This window comes from Mustela putorius, unplaced genomic scaffold, assembly GCF_011764305.1.
Source record: "Mustela putorius furo isolate JIRA1106 unplaced genomic scaffold, ASM1176430v1.1 tig00003899_pilon_pilon_pilon, whole genome shotgun sequence".
NCBI classification, from domain to species: Eukaryota; Metazoa; Chordata; class Mammalia; order Carnivora; family Mustelidae; genus Mustela; species Mustela putorius.
Genome location: NW_025422048.1, coordinates 17,819,989 through 17,839,966, shown reverse-complemented (window position 1 = coordinate 17,839,966; position 19,978 = coordinate 17,819,989). Strand labels below are relative to the sequence as shown.

General features: G+C 44.3%; 2 protein-coding genes across 5 annotated transcripts in view; both read right to left on the bottom strand.

Moving 5' to 3' along the window:
• Window positions 1-19,978, bottom strand: part of HS6ST2 (heparan sulfate 6-O-sulfotransferase 2) — a 279,181-nt gene that overhangs the window by 146,483 nt on the left and 112,720 nt on the right. The gene's annotated exons all lie outside the window — the stretch shown is intronic.
• LOC123388460 (cytochrome c oxidase subunit 7C, mitochondrial-like) lies at window positions 1,496-1,699 on the bottom strand. Its single transcript, XM_045068074.1, has one exon. It carries the CDS (start codon window positions 1,697-1,699, stop codon window positions 1,496-1,498), a length of 204 nt encoding a protein of 67 aa, XP_044924009.1.

The window sequence follows — 19,978 nt, the reverse complement described above, 5'->3', positions numbered from 1 at the left end:
ATCTGTAAGATGGAATGACAATGGTTTCTACTTTTCGGCGTCATTCTGAGGATTCAGTGAGTTAAAACAAACCCTTAGAACAGTGACCAGCATATGGGCATCACTCTGTAAAGTTGAACTCTCGGTACTGGTTTTAGCTGCAAAACGAAAGCCGTCCTCAATGATTCTTAAGTCAAAGACTGTGCTTTGTTTATGTCATGGAGAACCTCTGTCAGATGTCGAAGTGGAAACAGCAGCAGGAGTTGAGAATGTCCTGGGCCAGTCTGCTTGCTTTTCCAGCAAAATCCTGGATTTGTGGCATAACTGGGGAATGAGTCACTGTGGTTAACCAAGTTTTCCAGATTACAAAGGTTTAGGACTTCAGACTTTCTCAGGAGTCACCAGCTGTCCCCCATCCACCCCGGCTAGCTGATTCTCCGCCCTGCAGCCCCGCCTTCCTCACAGCTGCGCCTTAATCTTTATCATTCTCTTCTTCACTCTCTTGGCTTCCTGCCTGTCTTTCCCGCTGATACTTTTCTTACTCCCTTTGCCTTCCCTTTTTGGAGTCACATATTGCCTCTACCCGGACCCTCTCCCGAGCCTGGCTCGTCCCTACGAGGCGCTCATCACCAGAGCGCTCATCACCACTGAAATGACGCTCTCGGAAGTATTTCTGAGAATTCTGAGATTTTCTGAGAAATTCTGAGAATTTCTGAATGGATGATATTTACTCATCTGTTTGTTCATTCATACATTCATTCATTCAATCCATCCTGTCAATCATCCAAGGCATTCTTTCCTTTTTGGTCATAAAACTAATTATAGGGCACCCTGCATAATCTCTGGAGTCAATATTTGGCTCTTTTTCATGCTGTTAGCAGAATCATTCTTTGCAGCCACAAATGAATTAAGAAAGTAGACACAGATCTCTAAAAATACCACCACTTTGGGTACCCAAGGGCTTTGAACGAGTGGCTGAGAATAAACTTCATAATGTATAATTGATTTTTTTTTAATTTGGTTGAATATTTTTTTTAAAGCCCTCTTCAAAGCAGATCTTATGCTAAGATACATTTAAGTGCAAAGACAGCGGAATGGTGACTACCACTTGTCATTATCTAAGCATTTTTGGTAATCTATTCAGGGAACCACATTAGGGAAATGGAGGGTTTTTGTTGTTGTTGTTGTTGTTGTTGTTGTTTTAAGGATTCATATAGTAAGTTTAGATCCAGAGTTAGATCCAGGGGCACCTGGGTGGCTCAGTGAGTTAAAGCCTCTGCCTTTGGCTCAGGTCATGATCCCAGGGTCCTGGGATCGAGCCCCGCATCTGGTTTTCTGTTCAGCAGGGAGCCTGCTTCCCCTCCTCTCTCTCTCTCTCTCTCTCTCTCTGCCTGCCTCTCTGCCTATTTGTGATCTCTGTCAAACAAATAAAAATTTTTTAAAAAGAGTTAGATCCATTTTTAAAAGAGACTGCACCTCTTAAAATGTTCCTTTTCACATCTGTTTTATGGATTAATTAAAACATCCTTCTTTTTTTAAGCTGTTGGTGTCTTATTATTAAAAAAGGTGCAGCGAATCCAAATCCAAAGTACATGGTCACCATAATTAGTAACCACCACTTGTTTTCCAGTGAAAATGGCCTGTTCTTCCCTGGGCCCTCCTCATAGTGGCTCCTACAGGGCACAAAGGTTGTGAACCTTGGGATGCTCTGTCCCAGCATGGCGCTAACTGGAAGTTCTGTGAAGGGCTGGAAGGCGCAGAGACCCAAGATGGAAGAAAGCAGGAAAAATGTTCTAAGTAGACCATGGTCTCTTATGACAAAAGCTTTTGTTTCCACCATCATTTTAAATACTTCATACCACCGTCAGTCTTTATTGAATAAATATTTTAGTTGAATTAAGGGCATATTGGCTTTCCAGCATGGGCCTTTAGCAACTTATTCATAATTTCAACTGTAATATAATCTTCCTAGAAATATGTGTTCATTGATAAGATTTTAACAAAAGGTACTTATATTCATCAACGATGGTTAGGAATCACTATCCAATTTATAAGAATATTTTCTCTTACAGGTGTCCAAATACTATTTCCTCCCTTTGGACTGCTTGCCTTTCAAGTCAGAAAGCAGAAGTAGCTTGGGGATCGAACAGCAAGAAAAGTCTTTCTTTTCCTTTCTTTAAGTACACAGGAAAAGGAGCTAGTGAGTGGAGTGCACAGCTCGATTCTCAAGTTTGTCATGCTAAACCAGGGTTAAAAATTCTACCCCCCCTTTCTTATGAAAGTTATAATTTCCTGTATGAATCATTTAAAAAAGTTCTGTAGAAGCTTTCATTAATAAAATCTCTGCACTCTTGTGGAAGAAAAATCTCCAGGTTACTTAGATCTTACAAGGAAGTGACCTGATCTGGGCTTGGCAAGGCCCCAGGAAAACAGGAGAATGGGAATAATTGGGTGCCAATTGTGACAGGAGAGTGCCTACCCAAGTGGGAGCAGTGGTTCTATGTAGACACCACTTGAATCTCAAAGTCTTTGTCTCCCCTCTTCCACCACGGCATCCATTCTCTTCCAGAGTGTTTTTTTGTTCTGGATAATAGAACTAAAGCTGGGGGAGAAGCAAGCTGGACCATGAAGAACCAGGAGATCCTACAATCTAGCAATGGGGTCAGGAATCTGAACTGGGACTCCCAAGCTTCTGAATGGGGAGGGCACACAAAAACCATTGGAGAGAAACTTTTGTTGGTAACAGCTTTATGGAGATATGATACCACCTATATACCACACCATGCACCCATTCAAAGTGAACAAGCCAATGTTTTTAGTGTATTCACACAGTTGCACAACTATAGCCACAGTCAATTTTGGAACATTTTCAACACCCCAAAAGGAAACTACATCTTCTCTAGCTGATCAACCAATCTCCCTCCTTCCCCTATCATCTGGTAACTGCTGATTGGCTTCCTATGTGCATGAATTTGCCTATTCTAGACATTTCATATACATGACATCATAGAATATGTGGGCTTTTGTGTCTGCCTTGTTTCTGGTATCATGTCTTCTAGGTTCATCCATGCTGTAGCATGGACCAGTCCTTCATTCTTTTTCTTACCGATGAAATCATACACCATTGTGTGGAGGTGTGTACCTCGGTTGTTTATCCGCTCGTCAGCTAAAGAACTTTTGGGTTGTTTCCACCCTTGGGCTGATATTTGTTTTCATGGTATAGATACTGACTTCTCAATCAGGACCCAAAATCATGTCTACAACAACTCCAAGAGAATCCCTGTAAATCTCCAACTTAACTCTCTCCACATGCCCTATGCTAGACGTTGGTCTTCCAGGCAAGAATTGCACATGACTGAGTATTCAGAGAGAGTTTGAGATTGAAATTGTGTGTGTATGTTTATGTGTGTGTGTGTGTGTGTGAGAGAGAGAGAGAGAGAGAGAGAGATGAGAGAGTGAGATGGGGGAGAGAGAGTTTCCTTCGATAACAGCCCCATCTTCTTTCTTTATCTCGGCAGGTCTGCTAGGGAATTGATCAGAAGTTTCTGTTTAGTAGGAAAAGGCTTTAACCTAAATATTTACATAGGGACATTTGGCTTGACTTCTATCTTGGTCCTCTTAGATTTTTTGACATATCGTACCCCAAAACATGGAATATAGATGTTAAATCACACACCTTTAGAGTCAGTGTGAAAACGTTTGATGTTTGACAATTCAACTTTTCTCAGAGCAAGTCAGTATGTTGCCAACAGTATGCCAAGGAAGGGACCTGAGAGAAAGCTAGCAAAAAGCAATCTAAATCCGACTTTGTTCACGTTAACTTATTCCTTTTGGAATTTCAACTACTTAATTATAATCCTGGAATTGTGTTTGATTCATTTTTGACAAGACCATATGTGCCTGTGTTGCCAGATTCTAGTAAAATAGATATTCCGTGCCATGTTTCAACACTGTGCCATTTGTAAAATTAGCAATTTCAAGGAAGCAAAAGGCTACTTGCCATTTTGCTGGATCAGCACCTCATTTGATCTGCTTGCATATGCTGTGAGTAGAAGTAAAGAACGCACGATTTTGTCTCTAGATAAATAAATTTGAATGCAAAATAGATGCAAAGCTGTGTCTTGAGAGACAGAGTTCATTTACATCTCAAACTAGCTCTCAGATCAGAAACGTGGCGCTTGGGCTTCCTTCTGCTCTGGAAATGTGCTTTAAAGACGAGGAAGCTTGCCCACCAAGGGAGGAAGGCAGCACCCACTGCCTCTCATTAAAAAGACAATGTCAGGGAGGACTGGGTGGCTCAATGGGTTAGGCATCCGCCTTCAGCTCAGGCCATAATCTTAAGGTCCTGGGATAGAGCCCCACATAGACTCTCTGCTCAGTGGGGAGCATGCTTCTCCCTGTCTCCGTTTGCCTGTAGCTTCCCCTGCTAGTGTGCTGCTCTCTCTCTCTCTCTCTCTCTCTCTCTGTGTGTGTGTGTCAAATAAATTTTAAAAAAATTTTTTTTAAATAAAGATCAATGTCAGGGCACCTGGGTGGCTCAGTGCGATAAGCCTCTAACTCCTGATTTAGGCTTAAGTCATGATCTCAAGCCCCACATCGGGATCCATGCTCAGTGCAGAGTCTGCTGGAGATTCTCTCTCTTTCCCTCTGCCCCTTCCCCCATCTCTCTCTCTCTCAAATAAATAAATAACATCTTTAAAGGACAATGTCAGTTTTGTGACTATCCTTTCTTAAGCTTCTCATAATCCCCTATATTATGTGGAGCTTTAGGCTTTTGAAATACTTTGACACATATCTCCCCATTTAATCTTTACAATGATCCAGTAATGGGAACATAATGGGAAAGGATAATGATGTTCACCGTATAGATCCAAACACTGCAGTTATGGGACTTGCCCACAGTCCCACACACCTCAGAGATGGTGAAGCTGACCTTGCTGTCCCCTCTTCTGACACTTCGCCCATGATCCTTTCCACTGCCTCCGAAAGAAGTCTCAGTTGGCTATACCCTAAAACCCAGTAGGTGATGGACTTCAGAGAGGACAAAGGGAAAGGAAGCGACACTGGAAGAAATGGAAATCTGTCTTCAGCTCCGCCCCCCTCCTCGCTGGGACCATCCTGTCCTTCTATGCCACTGAGGCTGGGAGGAAGGGGATGCCGATGATGCCTCTCTGTGGGTGTGTCAAAGCCATCTCTTCTATTCTTCTTTCCTCTCCTTTACTGCACCACTGGGGACTGAAGCAGTGTGGACAGATTGAAAACTTTCCTGTGAAGGAGACCCATGTATTCCCATTGCCAGAGCTGCTTAGGCAGACCCAGCTGGCTGCAGAGAAGACACAGTAGACGTGTGCCAAGCCCTGCCCTGGGAGAGGTTGTGATCCGTTGTCAAATTTACGAGTGCCTCTCTCTTCTTGTTGAACTTCCAAATAGTACAGAGCAAGGGCCTGGAAGTCAAGAGAGATGTGGAACTGAGTCTCAGCTCTGGGACTTCCTAGCCATGCAACCTCCATCAACTTAATGTCGAAGTTTCGATTTTCTCATCCAGAAGATGGGGATAATATCTCCCACCTCACACGATCCTTGTCAGAATGACGCGAGAGAAGGTAAGTAAAAGCCATTAGTGTGGTGCCAGGAATGTGGCACTTACTAACCCTTGGCAGATATTATTTTAAATAAACTTGCAATGCTCAATACTTCTTCGGCATGTTCCAGGGAAGGGTGGGGTGGGGTGGACAGACTTGGGTCAAGTGTGAGGTCCAGTACTGAGAATCCTCTCCAAGTTTCCCGTCTGCTAGGCAGATCCTGCCTGCCAACAGACCTGCAAATCACATCTAATTTGTTTCTGTTCTCCTTATGAAAGCTCGTTAACAATAAATATTTCCCATCCCACCTACTGAATTCCTCCTGCCACCTGGATACCATTTTCCCATTTTTAATGCCTGCTCTCCTTAATGGCACCATGGCTTGGCCTAGGGTTTGCTTGAAGTACCCACCATATGTTTTCAGTAAAAGGGGAACGACAATGTGTCCCGATTGTGTTGAAAGTGGCAATCGCACATGGATTGGTAAGTTTCATGGGGAGTACCCTCTGCAGAACTTCCGTTTGTACTTCCGGTGCCCATCGCATAAAATGCAATGCTGAAGTTGGAACAGCAGTGCGGCTTTGAAATAAACAAAGGTCAATTCATGAAATAAGCCTTCCCTGAGACATCTTCTTCTGAGGCATCGAGCCAGATGGTCACGATTAAAGTCAATAGGCTTCCCATGACAAGCAGAGCACTGGACTCTGGCAACTGCCTGCAACCATTTGCTCCACGGATGGCAAGAAGGCTACAGATACCGGCCTGGCCCACAAAGCCAAGGCAACAGACTTATTCAGGTCCCGGCAAGGGAAAAGAGATACAAGGACTCCTTGGAGTCAATTACATCCCATGTTTTCCGTGGGGGGTGAGGCTCTGGCAAGCCTTTTTATTCTTTGGCAGGCTACATTAAGGAACTGAGAGTTTCCCATAAACCCAAACTGCTAAAATCACAAAAAGGAGAGGAAACCAGGGCAGAGGTGGGAATGGGGTGGGTTTGTAGCTAAAGTGCATTATGTTCTTTGAGCCAGAAGACTTTAGGATGCCCTGACTTTAGGATGCCCACCTGCCTGTCCTTAAGGAGTGGATTCTGGGAAGGTAAATGCATCCTGACTGAAAGAAGATATAGGGCTGAATTCAAAAGAATAAAAGCAACTCCAGTTCCCAAAAGTCTGTGGTCCACCAATGCTACAAAGACACAAAAAGTCAATCTGTCTTGTCCTCCCTCTTTGATTGCCATGGGTACTGCGGGGATGCAGAGGACTACGCAATCGATGGAAAAAAGTAAGTTAACCTCAGAGCAAAGTCCCACGGATGGAAGTCATAATACCAAGCTCCCCACCCCACCCTTCCGCTTTTTCCAAGTCAGAGGAAAACCGAAGCCTTCAGACTGCCTAACTGCGGACTGATTACCTTACCACCCTGTGGAAGGTGCTTGCCAAGAACACCAGCACCATTAGAATTCTGGGCTCCTTCCCCTGTCTGCAACTTGACAAGGAGAATGGAATTCCATCTAATAGCTTAACTGTGTAAAAAAGTACAGCCGTCATTCGTGAGACTCGAGTGAAAAATAGGCGTCTCTTCTTTTTCTCCAGTACGGCAGGGGAGTATGTTCACGTGTGTGTGCACAGGACCACACGTGTGCATGAGTTAAGAGAGGGTGGGGGATGGAACAAAAGAGGCAAGCCCTCATTCATTCCTCCAAAAGGCTGATCCCAGGGGGTTGGGAAAAGCAGACACTAGAAGCCCTATTCACGAAGGGAGGGCTGCTTTCCCTGCAGTTCATCCCCAAGGCTGGATGCTCCTGGGAAGGCACTTTAGTGACCTGAGATTCTCATCCACCACCCATTCTCCTGACCAGGAAACTGAGGTCTGGACAGAAACGGGGACCTGCTAGGGGGACTCAGCAGCAGAGTCAACAGGGACCTGTGCCTTCCTCTTTGCAAGTAACTGTTCCCCATTGCCAGGCTGCCTCTCTGTAGTTTGTGATTTTTAGCATTTTGCTTTCCTTTATGTTTTTGAAGATGCAGTTGTTTGTGTGTTACTGATTCAGGCTTTGCCTCACACTGATGTATTCTGGTATTGTCCAATCCATGCTACTTTATAAAAGGATCCCCTGAAGCATGTCAAAACATATAGTTAGTTATTTTAAAGGGAAAAATAGTTCAGTAAATCTCTACAGAATACATCATGTGAGTTAGCATAATAAAAAATTGATTGTGTTAAAATAAAATCGTTTTCGAAGACAAGCATTTGGCCGGAGGCTGAATGTCAAGTCCAAGGTGGACAGGCCTCCAGATCTGCTAACAGGGCTGCCACTGTCCAGTCACTGCTCTGAGCACCCTCACCCCCAAAGCACTCAGGGAACAGAGCTGCAGATCTTCATGCTGGCACTTTTCCAAGGACTTTGTAATTCCTGGCTTACTTCTGTTATCCCCCAGCTGACTATGACCTCCTCAAGGATGAGAATTCCTTCGTCTTTATGCCCCCAACACTCTAGCAAGGGACCTGACTCAGGAAGCATTCAGCAAATGTTGGTTAAATAAATTATTAGGGCAGGGGCACAGGGTTGGCTCATTCGGTTAGGTGTCTGCCTTCAGCTCAGATCATGATCTTGGGGTCCTGGGATCAAGCCCAACATCTGGCTCCCTGCTCAGGTGGGGAGTCGCCTTTCCCTCTCCCTCTGCCTCTCCCTGCCCACCACCTCCCGCCACTGGCTCATGCTCCTTCACTCTCTTTCTCTCCCGCTCTCTAATGACTAAATAAAATCTATAAATAAATAAATAAATACATACATACATACATAAATACATAAATAAATGCTATTGCTCAACTTCTCTTGTGAAGACCTTAAAGGTTACGCTGATCTCCTTACCTGCCAGCAAAGGTTGAAATGAAAGGTGTAATAAAGATGAACGTAAGATGGGGCTTGAGAGAGAACCTATTCTCAAGAATCCAGAAGATGCCAGAATGGTGTTCCAGAATGTCTCACTGCTACCATCCCCTATGCCTGCCTCAACCTCCATGCCCCCAGCTTGCCTTGTGGTGCAGGTGGAATTCTCCTGTGATCACAGGCTCCAGAGGAACTACACAGCCGGCCCCATCACCAGAAACATCCCAATGCCACAGACGGAAAGGCCACAAGAACTCGGTTGCTTTCTGAATACTGTTCCTCCCTCCTGTGTCTGGTGTTTCGAAGGACAAACCCACAGAGAAGTGAACTCACGGGGAAAAAACCCACCCTGTGGTTACCAACATTCTCCCATTTTCCTGCTCTGCCCCATTTGCAATGTACTCATTCTACTTCCCTTCCCTTGAGCTGGATTCATCTGCTATTCTGATTAGTTTCACTGCCTTGAAAATTGAATATTGATTATGAGATAAAGTATCGAAAGAAATAGTAACATTTTTGAGTCGAAAAAGGGGCTCGTCTACCCTATGACCCAGCGATTGCACTACTGGGTATATATCCTAAAGATACAAATGTGGTTTTCCGAAGGGGCATGTGCACCCAAATGTTTATGGCAGCAATGTCCACAATAGCCAAGCTATGGAAAGAACCTAGATATTCATCAACAGATGAATGGATAAAGAAGAAGTGATACACACACACACACACACACACACACACACACAATGGAATACTATGCAGCCATCAAAAGCAATGAAATCTTGCCATCTGTGATGACGTGGATGGAACTAGAAGGTATCATGCTTAGCGAAATAAGTCAGTCGGAGAAAGACAACTATCATATGATCTCCCTGAAATGAGGAAGTGGAGATGCAATGTGGGGGGTTTGGGGGGTAGGAAAAGAAAAAATGAAAGAAGATGGGATCGGGAGGGAGACAAACCATAAAAGACTCAATCTCAAAAAAGAGACTGAGGGTTGCTGGGGGGAGGGGGACAGGAGACGGTGGTTGGGATATGGACATTAGGGAGGGTATGTGCTATGATGAGTGCTGTAAAATGTGTAAACCTGGCGATTCACAGACCTGTACCCCTGGGGATAAAAATACGTTATATGTTGATTAAAAAAATAAATAAATAAAATGCAAAAGTAAAAAAAAAGAAAGAAAAGAAAAAAGGGCTCATTGGAACTGTCCTCAGATGTATTACACAGTTAACTTCCAACAGCCCAAAGCCCCAGGTAAGCAGGATTTTGGTGCCAAATGGCTGCTGTTTCCTTCCTCTCTTTGCCCAACATGGGAAGAGAGCTCAAGGCGGCCTTCTCTTCGGGCCCTCGTGGGCTGCAGACCTCCCCTCTCTCAGAGAACTTCTGCTGCCCACACCCAAGGGCACAGCATTTGGTAAGCTCTCAGCATGGTAGTTGGAAGGAAAACATTCAGCATGTGAACCCTCAAAGGATGGAAACAAAGGATGGTTCAGGGAAGCCCTATGGAACCGCCCTGGCAAGGGAGGAATCCGACTCTTTTTTTAATCAATACCTAAGGGATCCAATTAAACATGTGTCTTTTGTTTTCATTAATAACAAAAATGGTACATACATCAGAGAAATACGGGATGAGATGTTTTTCCTCTCTAGGGTAAATATTAATGCTAAGCTGAAAGGTAGATGGCGGAGCTTTTAGAGAGGCTTAAACGGTTTATAGATTTTAATTGCAACCTGTTCCGAACGAATACAATTAAACATTGTTTGTAATACAAAACACCTGCATAACACGTAATTAGAGAAATCTCTTTAATGGGGGCATGTGTGGAAGGCTGGAGACGATGATGAATAAAGCCATATGTGGTACCAGAAAACGATTGTCATGCTGCACGGCTAACGGAAAACTCGCTGAATGAGCAGACAAACCAAACCTCAGACACGTAGAAAGAATGACAGTCATTTATGTCATCTGCCTACTGCTTCTGTCTAAAGACCAGGAGGCACAATGATGGCAACATAGCTCACTAAGTTGGTGTCACACTACTCCTAGCTGTCTTCGATCTGAAGGGCAAAGCAGAAGCATCTTGTCTCTGTCCTCACACTTTGTGCTTCTGCAGTAAAGCTTCCTGCCTTCTCATTAGTTGCACAGATGAGGGGGACCCTGGGAAATAGTAACACCTCCCTGGGAAAAGAAACCTTCCTTCCGACATAAACTTTGCGAGTCGAAAAGCAGAGCAGACAAGCTGTTCCCTCTCTGAGAAGACTTATTACTGAATTACTATCTCCAAGGACAGAGATAAGATGTGAAAAGTCACTCTGGGGGCTTCTGGGGGGCTCAGTCAGTTAAGTGTCTGCCTTCAGCTCAGGATATGATCCCGGGGTCCTGGGATCGAGCCCCACATCAGGCTCTCTGCTCAGCGGGACTCTCTGCTTCTTCCTCTCCCTCTGCCCTCTGCCTGAAGCTCTACCAGCTTGCACGCTCGCTCTCTCTCTCTCTCTCTCTCTCTGTCAAATAAATAAATAAAATCTTTAAAAAAGAAAGAAAAAGAAAAAGAAAAGTCACTCTGATGTTCCCAGGCCTAGGACACAGTGGATCACCAGGAAGACACCTTCAACTTGGCGCCCAGTGTTCTGCACACAAAAACACTAGACTGAGACATTCTGATGTCTCGAGGCCTAAGGAAGAGGGGCTCTGATCTACCAAGCAATGACAATGGCCAGAAGTAAACAGGACCAGATCAGGGAAGGGAGACGGGGACTGGCACACTCTCCTTTCCATCTTGTCAATGCACCCAAGTTTGGGATCTCCCTAGAGGATACAGCCTTACTAATTAACCCCACCCCCATTCAGTCCTTCACCAGAACGTGGTCGAGTGGCCCTGCACACTGGAGCTGCATGGGAAGGAAGCCAAGTGAAAGGGACGTTCAGAGGGAGCCAGGCTGCCCGCCCTGCCCACTTACAGTCTCTCCATTTCCTCCGAGGCCCAAGTCTCTCTCTACTTGATTAGTGAAGCCATCAGCTTCTCCCCTAAGTCTTGCCTTCTCTGGCCCCTACAAGCTAGAGCTTCCTTTTTGGTTTTCCTGGTCTCCCAGGAAATTGTTCCCTTTCACCTGCACTCTTGGTTTCCTGCTCTAGCTCCGGGTCTCCAGTCCAGCCGGGTCTGCAAGATACTTACTGCCCAATGGAGAGCCCTCCAAACAAATCTCCCCACAGAAGTTTCCAAACGTGGTGCAAAGAATGGGGAAAGAAGTCAGGCAGCTTTGACTTAGAATTTCAATAATTCCTTAGAATTATCAGTTGGTGTCCTGGACAAGTGAATCCCTGAGCCTCAGTTTCCCCATCTGTAACATGTGCCTAAAAAGAGGAGTGTACCTCACAGAACTACCAGTGGCATTAAATGAGGTCCCATTAGTAAACACTTCAACAATGCCTGACACAACACAAGCACCTGGAAAACAGGAGCTTTTCTTCATCAGCAGGCATGACTCTTAACACAGGCTCCCTTCCGAGAAGAGAAAACCTCCGAGCACAAGGCTCTTGCTGGCCAACTGTATAACTGCCACAGCAGAATGCAAAACTCCAGGCCATTATTTTTAATTCTAAAATCAAAACTATATTGAGAATTTATACATGAAAATCAATGGCAAACTCACGTTATGTTAGTTATTTACACCTTTGATCCTCTGCCTGTTATAAAAGTGTGAGTTCGGTGAACAAACATGGTTAAAGGACTAGTGACAGTCGGTTTTCTTACTCGGCCTTCTTCCCTGAGCTCAGGAGGCTCAACAGTTCTGTGGGCGTTGCCAACATTCTGGCCCAGCCACAGACTCACAATGGCCCGGGGTCAACTGTGTCCACTCCCACCACCCATTGCTCAGAACTCTGTACTGAGCAGGTGCAGATCCCTGAAAACCGACCACCACCTGGTCCAAAGGAAACACATGCCCTGGAGGCTGGAAGCCCAAGAGCTTTTCTTGGCCTCATCCTGGAGGAAGAGGTCAAAGCCCCTGAGTCATTATACTTCATGGTGTTGACATCCCTAGCTGTCCCCACTGCTGTTCTCCTGCCTTAACCATTCACAAGACAGAGTCATCAGCTCTGCTGTTCAAACGGAGTGGTAGTTTGGGCATTCAAGTTGATTACTTTATTGTTTTCAAAACTTTGTATTTGCATATAGTTGACACACAACGTTATGTTAGTTTCAGGTGTACAACATAGTGATTGAATATCTCTATGTATTATGCTGTGCTCACCACAAGTGTAGCTACCGTGTATCCCCACACAAATCTGTTACAACACCATTGACTATATTCCCTATGCTTTTTATCCCTGAGACTTACTCATTCTATAACTGGAAGCCTATGACTCCCACTGTCCTTCACCCATTTTGCCCACCCTCCCTTCCCTCTGGCAACTATCAGTCTTCTCTCTGTACTGTGTTATTATTTGTTTATTAATTTGTTTTGTTCTTTGGTTACACACATGAATGAAATCATATAGTATTTGTCTGTCTCTGAATGATTTATTTCACTTAGCATTATATCTTCTAGGTCCAACCATGTTGTTGCAAATCGCAAGATTTCATTCTTTTTATGGCTGAGTGATATTCCATTACACACACACGCACACACCACATTTTCCTTATTCATTTATCTCTTATTGGACGTTTAGATCATTTCTATATCTTGGCTATCATAACTAATGCTACAATAAATATAGGGGTACATGTATCTTTTCAAGCTAGTGTTTTGTTTTCTTTCAGTAAATACCCAATAGTGAAATTACTGGGTCTTATGGTATTTCTGTTTCTTTTTTTTTTAAAGGATCAGTATTTTTTTAAAAGATTTTACTTATTTATTTGACAGACAGAGATCACAAGTAGGCAGAGACGCAGGCAGAGAGAGAGGAGGAAGCAGGCTCCCTGCTTAGCAGAGAGCCTGATGCGGGGCTCGATCCCAGGACCCTGGGATCATGACCTGAGCCGAAGGCAGAAGCTTTAACCCACTGAGCCACCCAGGTGCCCCTATTTCTTTTTTTAATAGCTTTTTTTTTCCAAGAGAGATAGAGAGAGAGAGAGAATGCACATGAGTAGGCAGGGTGGGGTAGGAGGGGCAGAAGAAGAGGAAGAGAGAGAATCTAAAGCAGGCACCATGCTCGGCGTGGAGCCCAATGTGGGGCTTGAACTCATGACCCTGAGATCACGACTTTAACCAAAATCAAGAGTCAGACACTCAACCGACTGAGCCACCCAGGCACCCCCGCTGTTTCTAATTTTTGGAGGAATTGCTGTACTGTTGTCCACAATGGCCAATCTAAAATTTGATTCCCCCATAAAGCAGCTTGTTGAGTAGTCAGATTTCCACTCCGTACCCAAGCCTCATCAAAGTGGAAGTCCACCAGTAGAGTGTATAAAGAGGAAGCACTGGTGTGTACATAGCTAGTGACGGTGACAGATGTTGACTGTGCCTCCCTGGAGACAGCAGAAGGGGAAGGAGGGCTAGAGGGCAAAGGGGGCCAGGCCCAGTTCTATATGGAAGATTCTGGTATAAATCCTCAGACTGTAAGGTAAGACTACTCAATGGATTCTGTATCTAACAAACTTGAAAGTCAGTTCCATATACATGTGGCCACCTTTCAGCTTGGCCTGTTGGCTAAACACAGAATCATGGGGTACACCAGGAGAACATCAAATGTTAAAAAATACATCTCCCCTCTCACCAGTCCTATAAGTATAAAAGCAAGAGGTGGGGAGGAGTAGGAGGTTCTGAGATCCTTTCAGAAAGATCTAGTCCAATACCTCTTCTCATTGCTTCGTTGCCTTCCTCCTTCTCCTTGGGGCAGGCCATTATCTCACCCCCACCCCCACTCTCAACACACCTGCAGCTTCACAGCCTAGGATCCCTCCCTGACAGAGACACTCAGATTGGTATGCCTGCACGGCTCAGTGAAACACGTATCTTTCCCCCTAGGAGACTAAACTTTCAGATCTTGCCCTCACCTTTCCCCAGCCCCGTGCCTACCTCACCCCTACTGGAAAAGAATTTCATTAAGGCCACGGGCCAGGCTGAGGATAGACCCAGGGAAAGGCAGAGGAAATGCCCTAAACTGGCAACATTTCTATCCCCACCCCCACAATTCAAAATTGGGCATTATGTTTATGTGTCTCTATAACTGCACATTTTGTAAAGCATATGAAATTTAATATCTTACAGGTATTCAAATCTAGTTCCAATACACAAACACCCATTAAAGGCCATCCTGGTCGAACAGGCTGAAAGGACTAGGGCTTGTTCATTATACAGTATTTTGCCTTCAAACAGGATATTATATCTACATCAGCAGAGCGATATTAATATGAATATCATCTCTGTAGATCTCCAAGGCTCCTTCCACCCTGGATATTCTAAGATTTTCCATTTCTCTATAGAAATTGCCCTTTTTTGGGGAGATTAGGGTGTTAAGGTGATATTTGCTGAGATGAGACTTTGCCACATTCAGAACCAATGCCTCGGAATTACAGTACATCTAATAAGAGCAATTTAATCCATTTTACAAAGAGAAACTAATCACCCATTCTTGCCTCCTTGCCAAGAAGGTTCTGATGGAAGAAAGAAAAACAATAGAACATGTAAATGCATTTAACCAATGGTACCACTACTTTTAAATCCTTCCTGATCCCTCAAAGACACAAAGTGAACCCTTAGTTTAAAATGCCGCAGCAGCCTCATCTCATTTGTCCTGTGGGGAACCTATATAATTTCCTCCCTTGTAAATTACTCTGCACACACAAACACACACAGAGTTTGGGGATGTAAGCGGTGAGAATCAGCACATTATACCCAAATTATCCATACCTCTGATGATCCAGACAGGCAGCTAAATGTTTTAGAGCAGAGACTGGCAAGTAGTAAATATCAGAACTTTCAAGGCTATATGATCACTGTTGCAAGTACTGAACTCTTCTTTTGTAGAGCGAAAGAGCCTTAGACAACATGGCGCTGAACACGCATGGTTGGGTTCCAGTAACAGTTGATTGATGGACCCAGAAATATGAATTTCATATCATTTCCCCATGCCACCAACAGTACTCTTCATTTCTTTCAACCATTTAAAAATGTGAAAATCATTGTTAGCTCACAGGCAGGCTGGATTTGGTTGCTGCCCCCTGTCCTAGAGGAACAGTATGTCCTAGCATCCTGTACTATTCCTAATTGAGCAAGTCAAGGAAATAACTATCATTATGATGACAGCTGAGTCCAAGGATTATGCACTACTCTTTAAATAGAGTCTGTTACTAAATCCTCACAACTAACCCATGTTGTTTGGACTGCTCATGTCCCCATGTGTAAAACAGGGAAACAGACCCAAGATGGGCAAAATGACTTCCCCCAAGGCTGCACAGCTACTAAGAAGCAGAGTATGGACGGGAACCACATCTGACTGACTGCAAGGCCCACGCTGCTGACTACCACCTCGTGTTCTCTAGAACGGAACTGCCAGCTTCAAACGAGTTCGACTACCCCAGGAGTATGAACTCCTGTCCCAGGAAGAAGTAAATACAATGGTCCCAAATGCAAATACTATCAAGAACATGAACTGGTGGGCCTGAGGAAGCCATGATTCAGTTAAAGTCTAAGGAGTTGAAATTTGCTTTTCTGTGAGTTTTCAAGCAAGCATTTAAAATGTTTGGTTCTTGGGGCGCCTGGGGGGCTCTGTTGGTAAAGCGTCCAACTTTTCATTTCGGCTCAGGTCATGATCTCAGGGTCATGAAATCAAGCCCCAAGCTGGCCTCTGTGCTCGGTGTGGAGACGGCTTGAGATGCTCCCTCTCTCCTTCTCTCTCTGCTCCGCCTCACTCCGTCTCTTCCTCTCTTAAAAAAAAAATTAAAAGCAAATAAAAAATAAAGTGCTTGACTCTTTTCATAGCTGACTGAGATAAAATAATCAAGGCAGGCTAAAGAGAAAAGGATGGCTCATGCTTCCAGATACTCATGTATCTCTTTACTCAATTTTGGTAGCTCTTTATCGAGCTCACGTCAGAGCAGGTAAAACTGTGGAATGTGGCAAAATTGAAAATGTTAACACCCTAAAAGACACAAAATGATTCAAGAAACAGCCAATAGATCCTTTGCTGTGAGGAGCAAGCACACTGGGAATAGAAAAGTCATGAAGCACGATTTTGACTGAAATCCAGGCAGAACCCAAAGAACACTAAGAAAGTGACTCAAGACACAGGGTTCCAAGCATCAGAGCAAAATAGCACTAGCACTAAAAGGCTCACAGGAAGGTAATGTCGTGGCAGAGACTGCCTTTGCTTGCACTCCAAGAAGGCTGGAAGAAACTCAGCGTAGTGTATGGCCATTTGTTCCCAGAGGGAAGGTTCCTGAATCCTCTTATGCAAGCATACTTGAGACCCCTAACCTATAAGACACTTGAAGCTTGGCTGGCTTGGTGCATTCACTTTTAGTATGGAAGCGTCCCTCCAGCCCTTCTGGAAATCTTACCCTTATGACAGAGAATGGCTTTGCCTAAATCCTTGACTCAGGAGATCAGGCAAGTGAAGTAAAATCACTATGTGAATAAGACACAGGATGAACAAAAATAAAAGAAATACACAAAATGGGAGATGTTCCATTCAAACCCCCAACTAATCTCCAAAAACCTCTTTCACAGGTCACACATTTCCAAATGTCACACTCCGCACTTAAATAAACATGCCTTTCTTCCAGACAGGGGGAGAAAGTGTCCAGTTTGTTTTGATATTTTAAAACATTCTGGTGATAGAAGTGATACCTGTAATGGAAAATTATGGGGCAAAGGAGATTCTTATCTTGCAACTCTATAGCTGTTCATGTCCAGATCCCACATGACTGGGAGGGCGTTACTCAGTCGCTCCACTTCCCAGAACTCAGAACTCCATTTTCTCCAAAATCCCAGCACTAGGAAAGCCTACACTGTCAAAGACACTGAAGCAAGAAAGCCTTCTGGAAGCAACTGATACTTTACAGCTCAGGACTCCAAGATCCATAGTTGCTTTAGGGGTCAAGGGCCAACTTCTATCCCTGAGAATAAGGAAGCTGACAATATAGTATTAATTTAAATCTGGCTGCCCAGGGGAAAAGTCCTCAAAATACAAACTTGAGGAAATGAAAGCTAAAGAGCTAAGAGATGTTAAATGACTAACCCCAATCCCATATGAAGGGAGCTGGCCCGGCCACAGTCCTCAGATCAGTGTGCTGGCCCAGAGCCTACCCTGTAGAGACTGTGCTGGGGCGAGGGTAGAGGATGAAAATCACACCACAAGACAAGAATCACCCCTCCAGACAAGACTGAATTGGTGGCAGCAGTCCCTACTCAGGGATTTCACAAATGTGGAAAGTGGGGTCTCTCACGCATCCCATGCAGGAAATGGAAGGTGGGAACCCAGGCATCTGATTTTAAACAAACTCTGTAAGTGATTCTCATTCACATGGCTCAGGGACCACACCGTAAGGAACACTCTTCAGCCTCCTCATTCAAAAATCTCTGACAGTGGATCCCAGGAATCTGCAGATATTTGTTCAACACTTACATTCAGCCCTCAATATAGGGCAGGCACTGTGGTTGGCATCAGGGAGCCAACAGTATCCCGGTTCCCGCCTTGCTGAGCTCACCAGTGACCTGCATGAGGGCGGCCATCTTAAGTATATCTCTAATTCCCCATTTTGACTAAGGGTCTGAGGAACAAAAACCTCCCACAACTGGCTAAATAATGGAGTTTCTTCTTACAATTTCCCTTCTTTCCTGTACATGTTCTCATTGCTTGGATTACTATTCTAAGAAAGGTCTCGTCCAAGCAACAGTCTCAACTTTATGATCCTATCACATGCCCCATAAACCACCTCGATGCTTCATTTCCATTATACGAGCCTCTCTGGGACAGAAATACATATTATAACAAGCAACACAAAACAAACCAACAATGCCTTCCTGACCTGCATGAAAAAATAATACCTTATCAGCTTTAATCCAACTGCATTATTCTTTGTAAAAAGTAAATGACTGTATGAGATTGTCTGAAACACAGATAGAGCTTTAGTTAAGCTTCTGCCTCCAAGAGACCAAGCAGCCTGAATCATAAGCTGGAACTAAGGAAAGGGATATTTGTTCCCCAACTTGCAACCCCCTTTTATGATTGCAGTTGCAATTTTGGTGCCAAGAGACACTAGACAACATTTGTGAAAATGTTGTCCATGGATCACCCACATAAAAACCACTCTGGGAAGCTTGTTAAATGTGAAAATTCCCAGGCTTTACTTAAGCTTTCTGTAATAGATTAACTGCATTAGTATCCACAGTTAATGGCCTCTAAAGGGCCTTGCCCTTTGCCCTGTAACTCTGTAGACCCCTCCCACTGTGAATGTGAACTATGCCATATGACTTGCTTTGGCCAATGGGATATTAGCAAATGCGAAGCCAACAGAGGCTTGAAAAGCTTATATGCATTTTCACTAGCTATCTTATATAATTGATTTGCTTGCTTAAACCTGTGTCACATCATAAGAACAAGCCTGGGTTAATGTTCTCAAGGATGAGATGCCCCATAGGGTAGATACAAGTCATCCCAGATGAGGCCATTTGAGAAAAGCCAACACCTAGCTGACCCAACAGCTGACTTGCAGCTGTGATCAGCCAAGCCTGGCCCAGATTAACCAGACCATCCTGCCAACTTTCTCACCAGCAGTGCCCAAGGGTTCCAATCTCTCCACATCCTCACCAACACTTGTTATTTTCAAGATTTTTTGGTTCGTTTTTTGGTTTTGGTTTGGGTTTGGGTTTGGTTTTGGTTTTGGTTTTGGTTTTGCCATCCTTATGGGTGTGAAGTGTGGTTCTGATGGGCATTTCCCTAATAATTAATGATGTTGAGCATCTTTTCACATGTTCACTGGTCATCTGTATATCTTTTCAAGGAGAAGGATGTATGTGGGCCTTTTACCCATTTTTTAAAAAGATTTTATTTATTTATTTGATAGAAAAAGATCACAAGTAGGCAGAGAGGCAGGCAGAGAGAGGGAGGAAGCAGGCTCCCTGCTGAGCAGAGAGCCTGATGTGGAGCTCGATCCCAGGACCCTGGGATCATGACCTGAGCCAAAGGCAGAGGCTTTAACCAACACTGAACCACCCAGGTGCCCCTCTTTTACCCAGTTTTTTAGAAAGATTTTATTTATTTATTTGACAGAAAAAGATCACAAGTAGACAAAGAGGCAAGCAGAGAGAGAGAGAGAGAGAGAGAGAGGGAAGCAGGCTCCCTGCTGAGCAGAGAGCCTGATGCAGGACTCGATCCTGGGACCCTGAGATCATGACCTGAGCCGAAGGCAGTGGTTTAACCCACTGAGCCACCCAGGCGCCCTTGCCCATTTTTAATCATGTTGTTTTTTGTTTCCATAGGACTTTATATGGAACAAATGGAGCAAGGTTTCTTAGACAAAAAGACATTCTAAATTAAAAAGGTAACTAATCATGAATGCCTCACACATTTTTTTCTGTTGA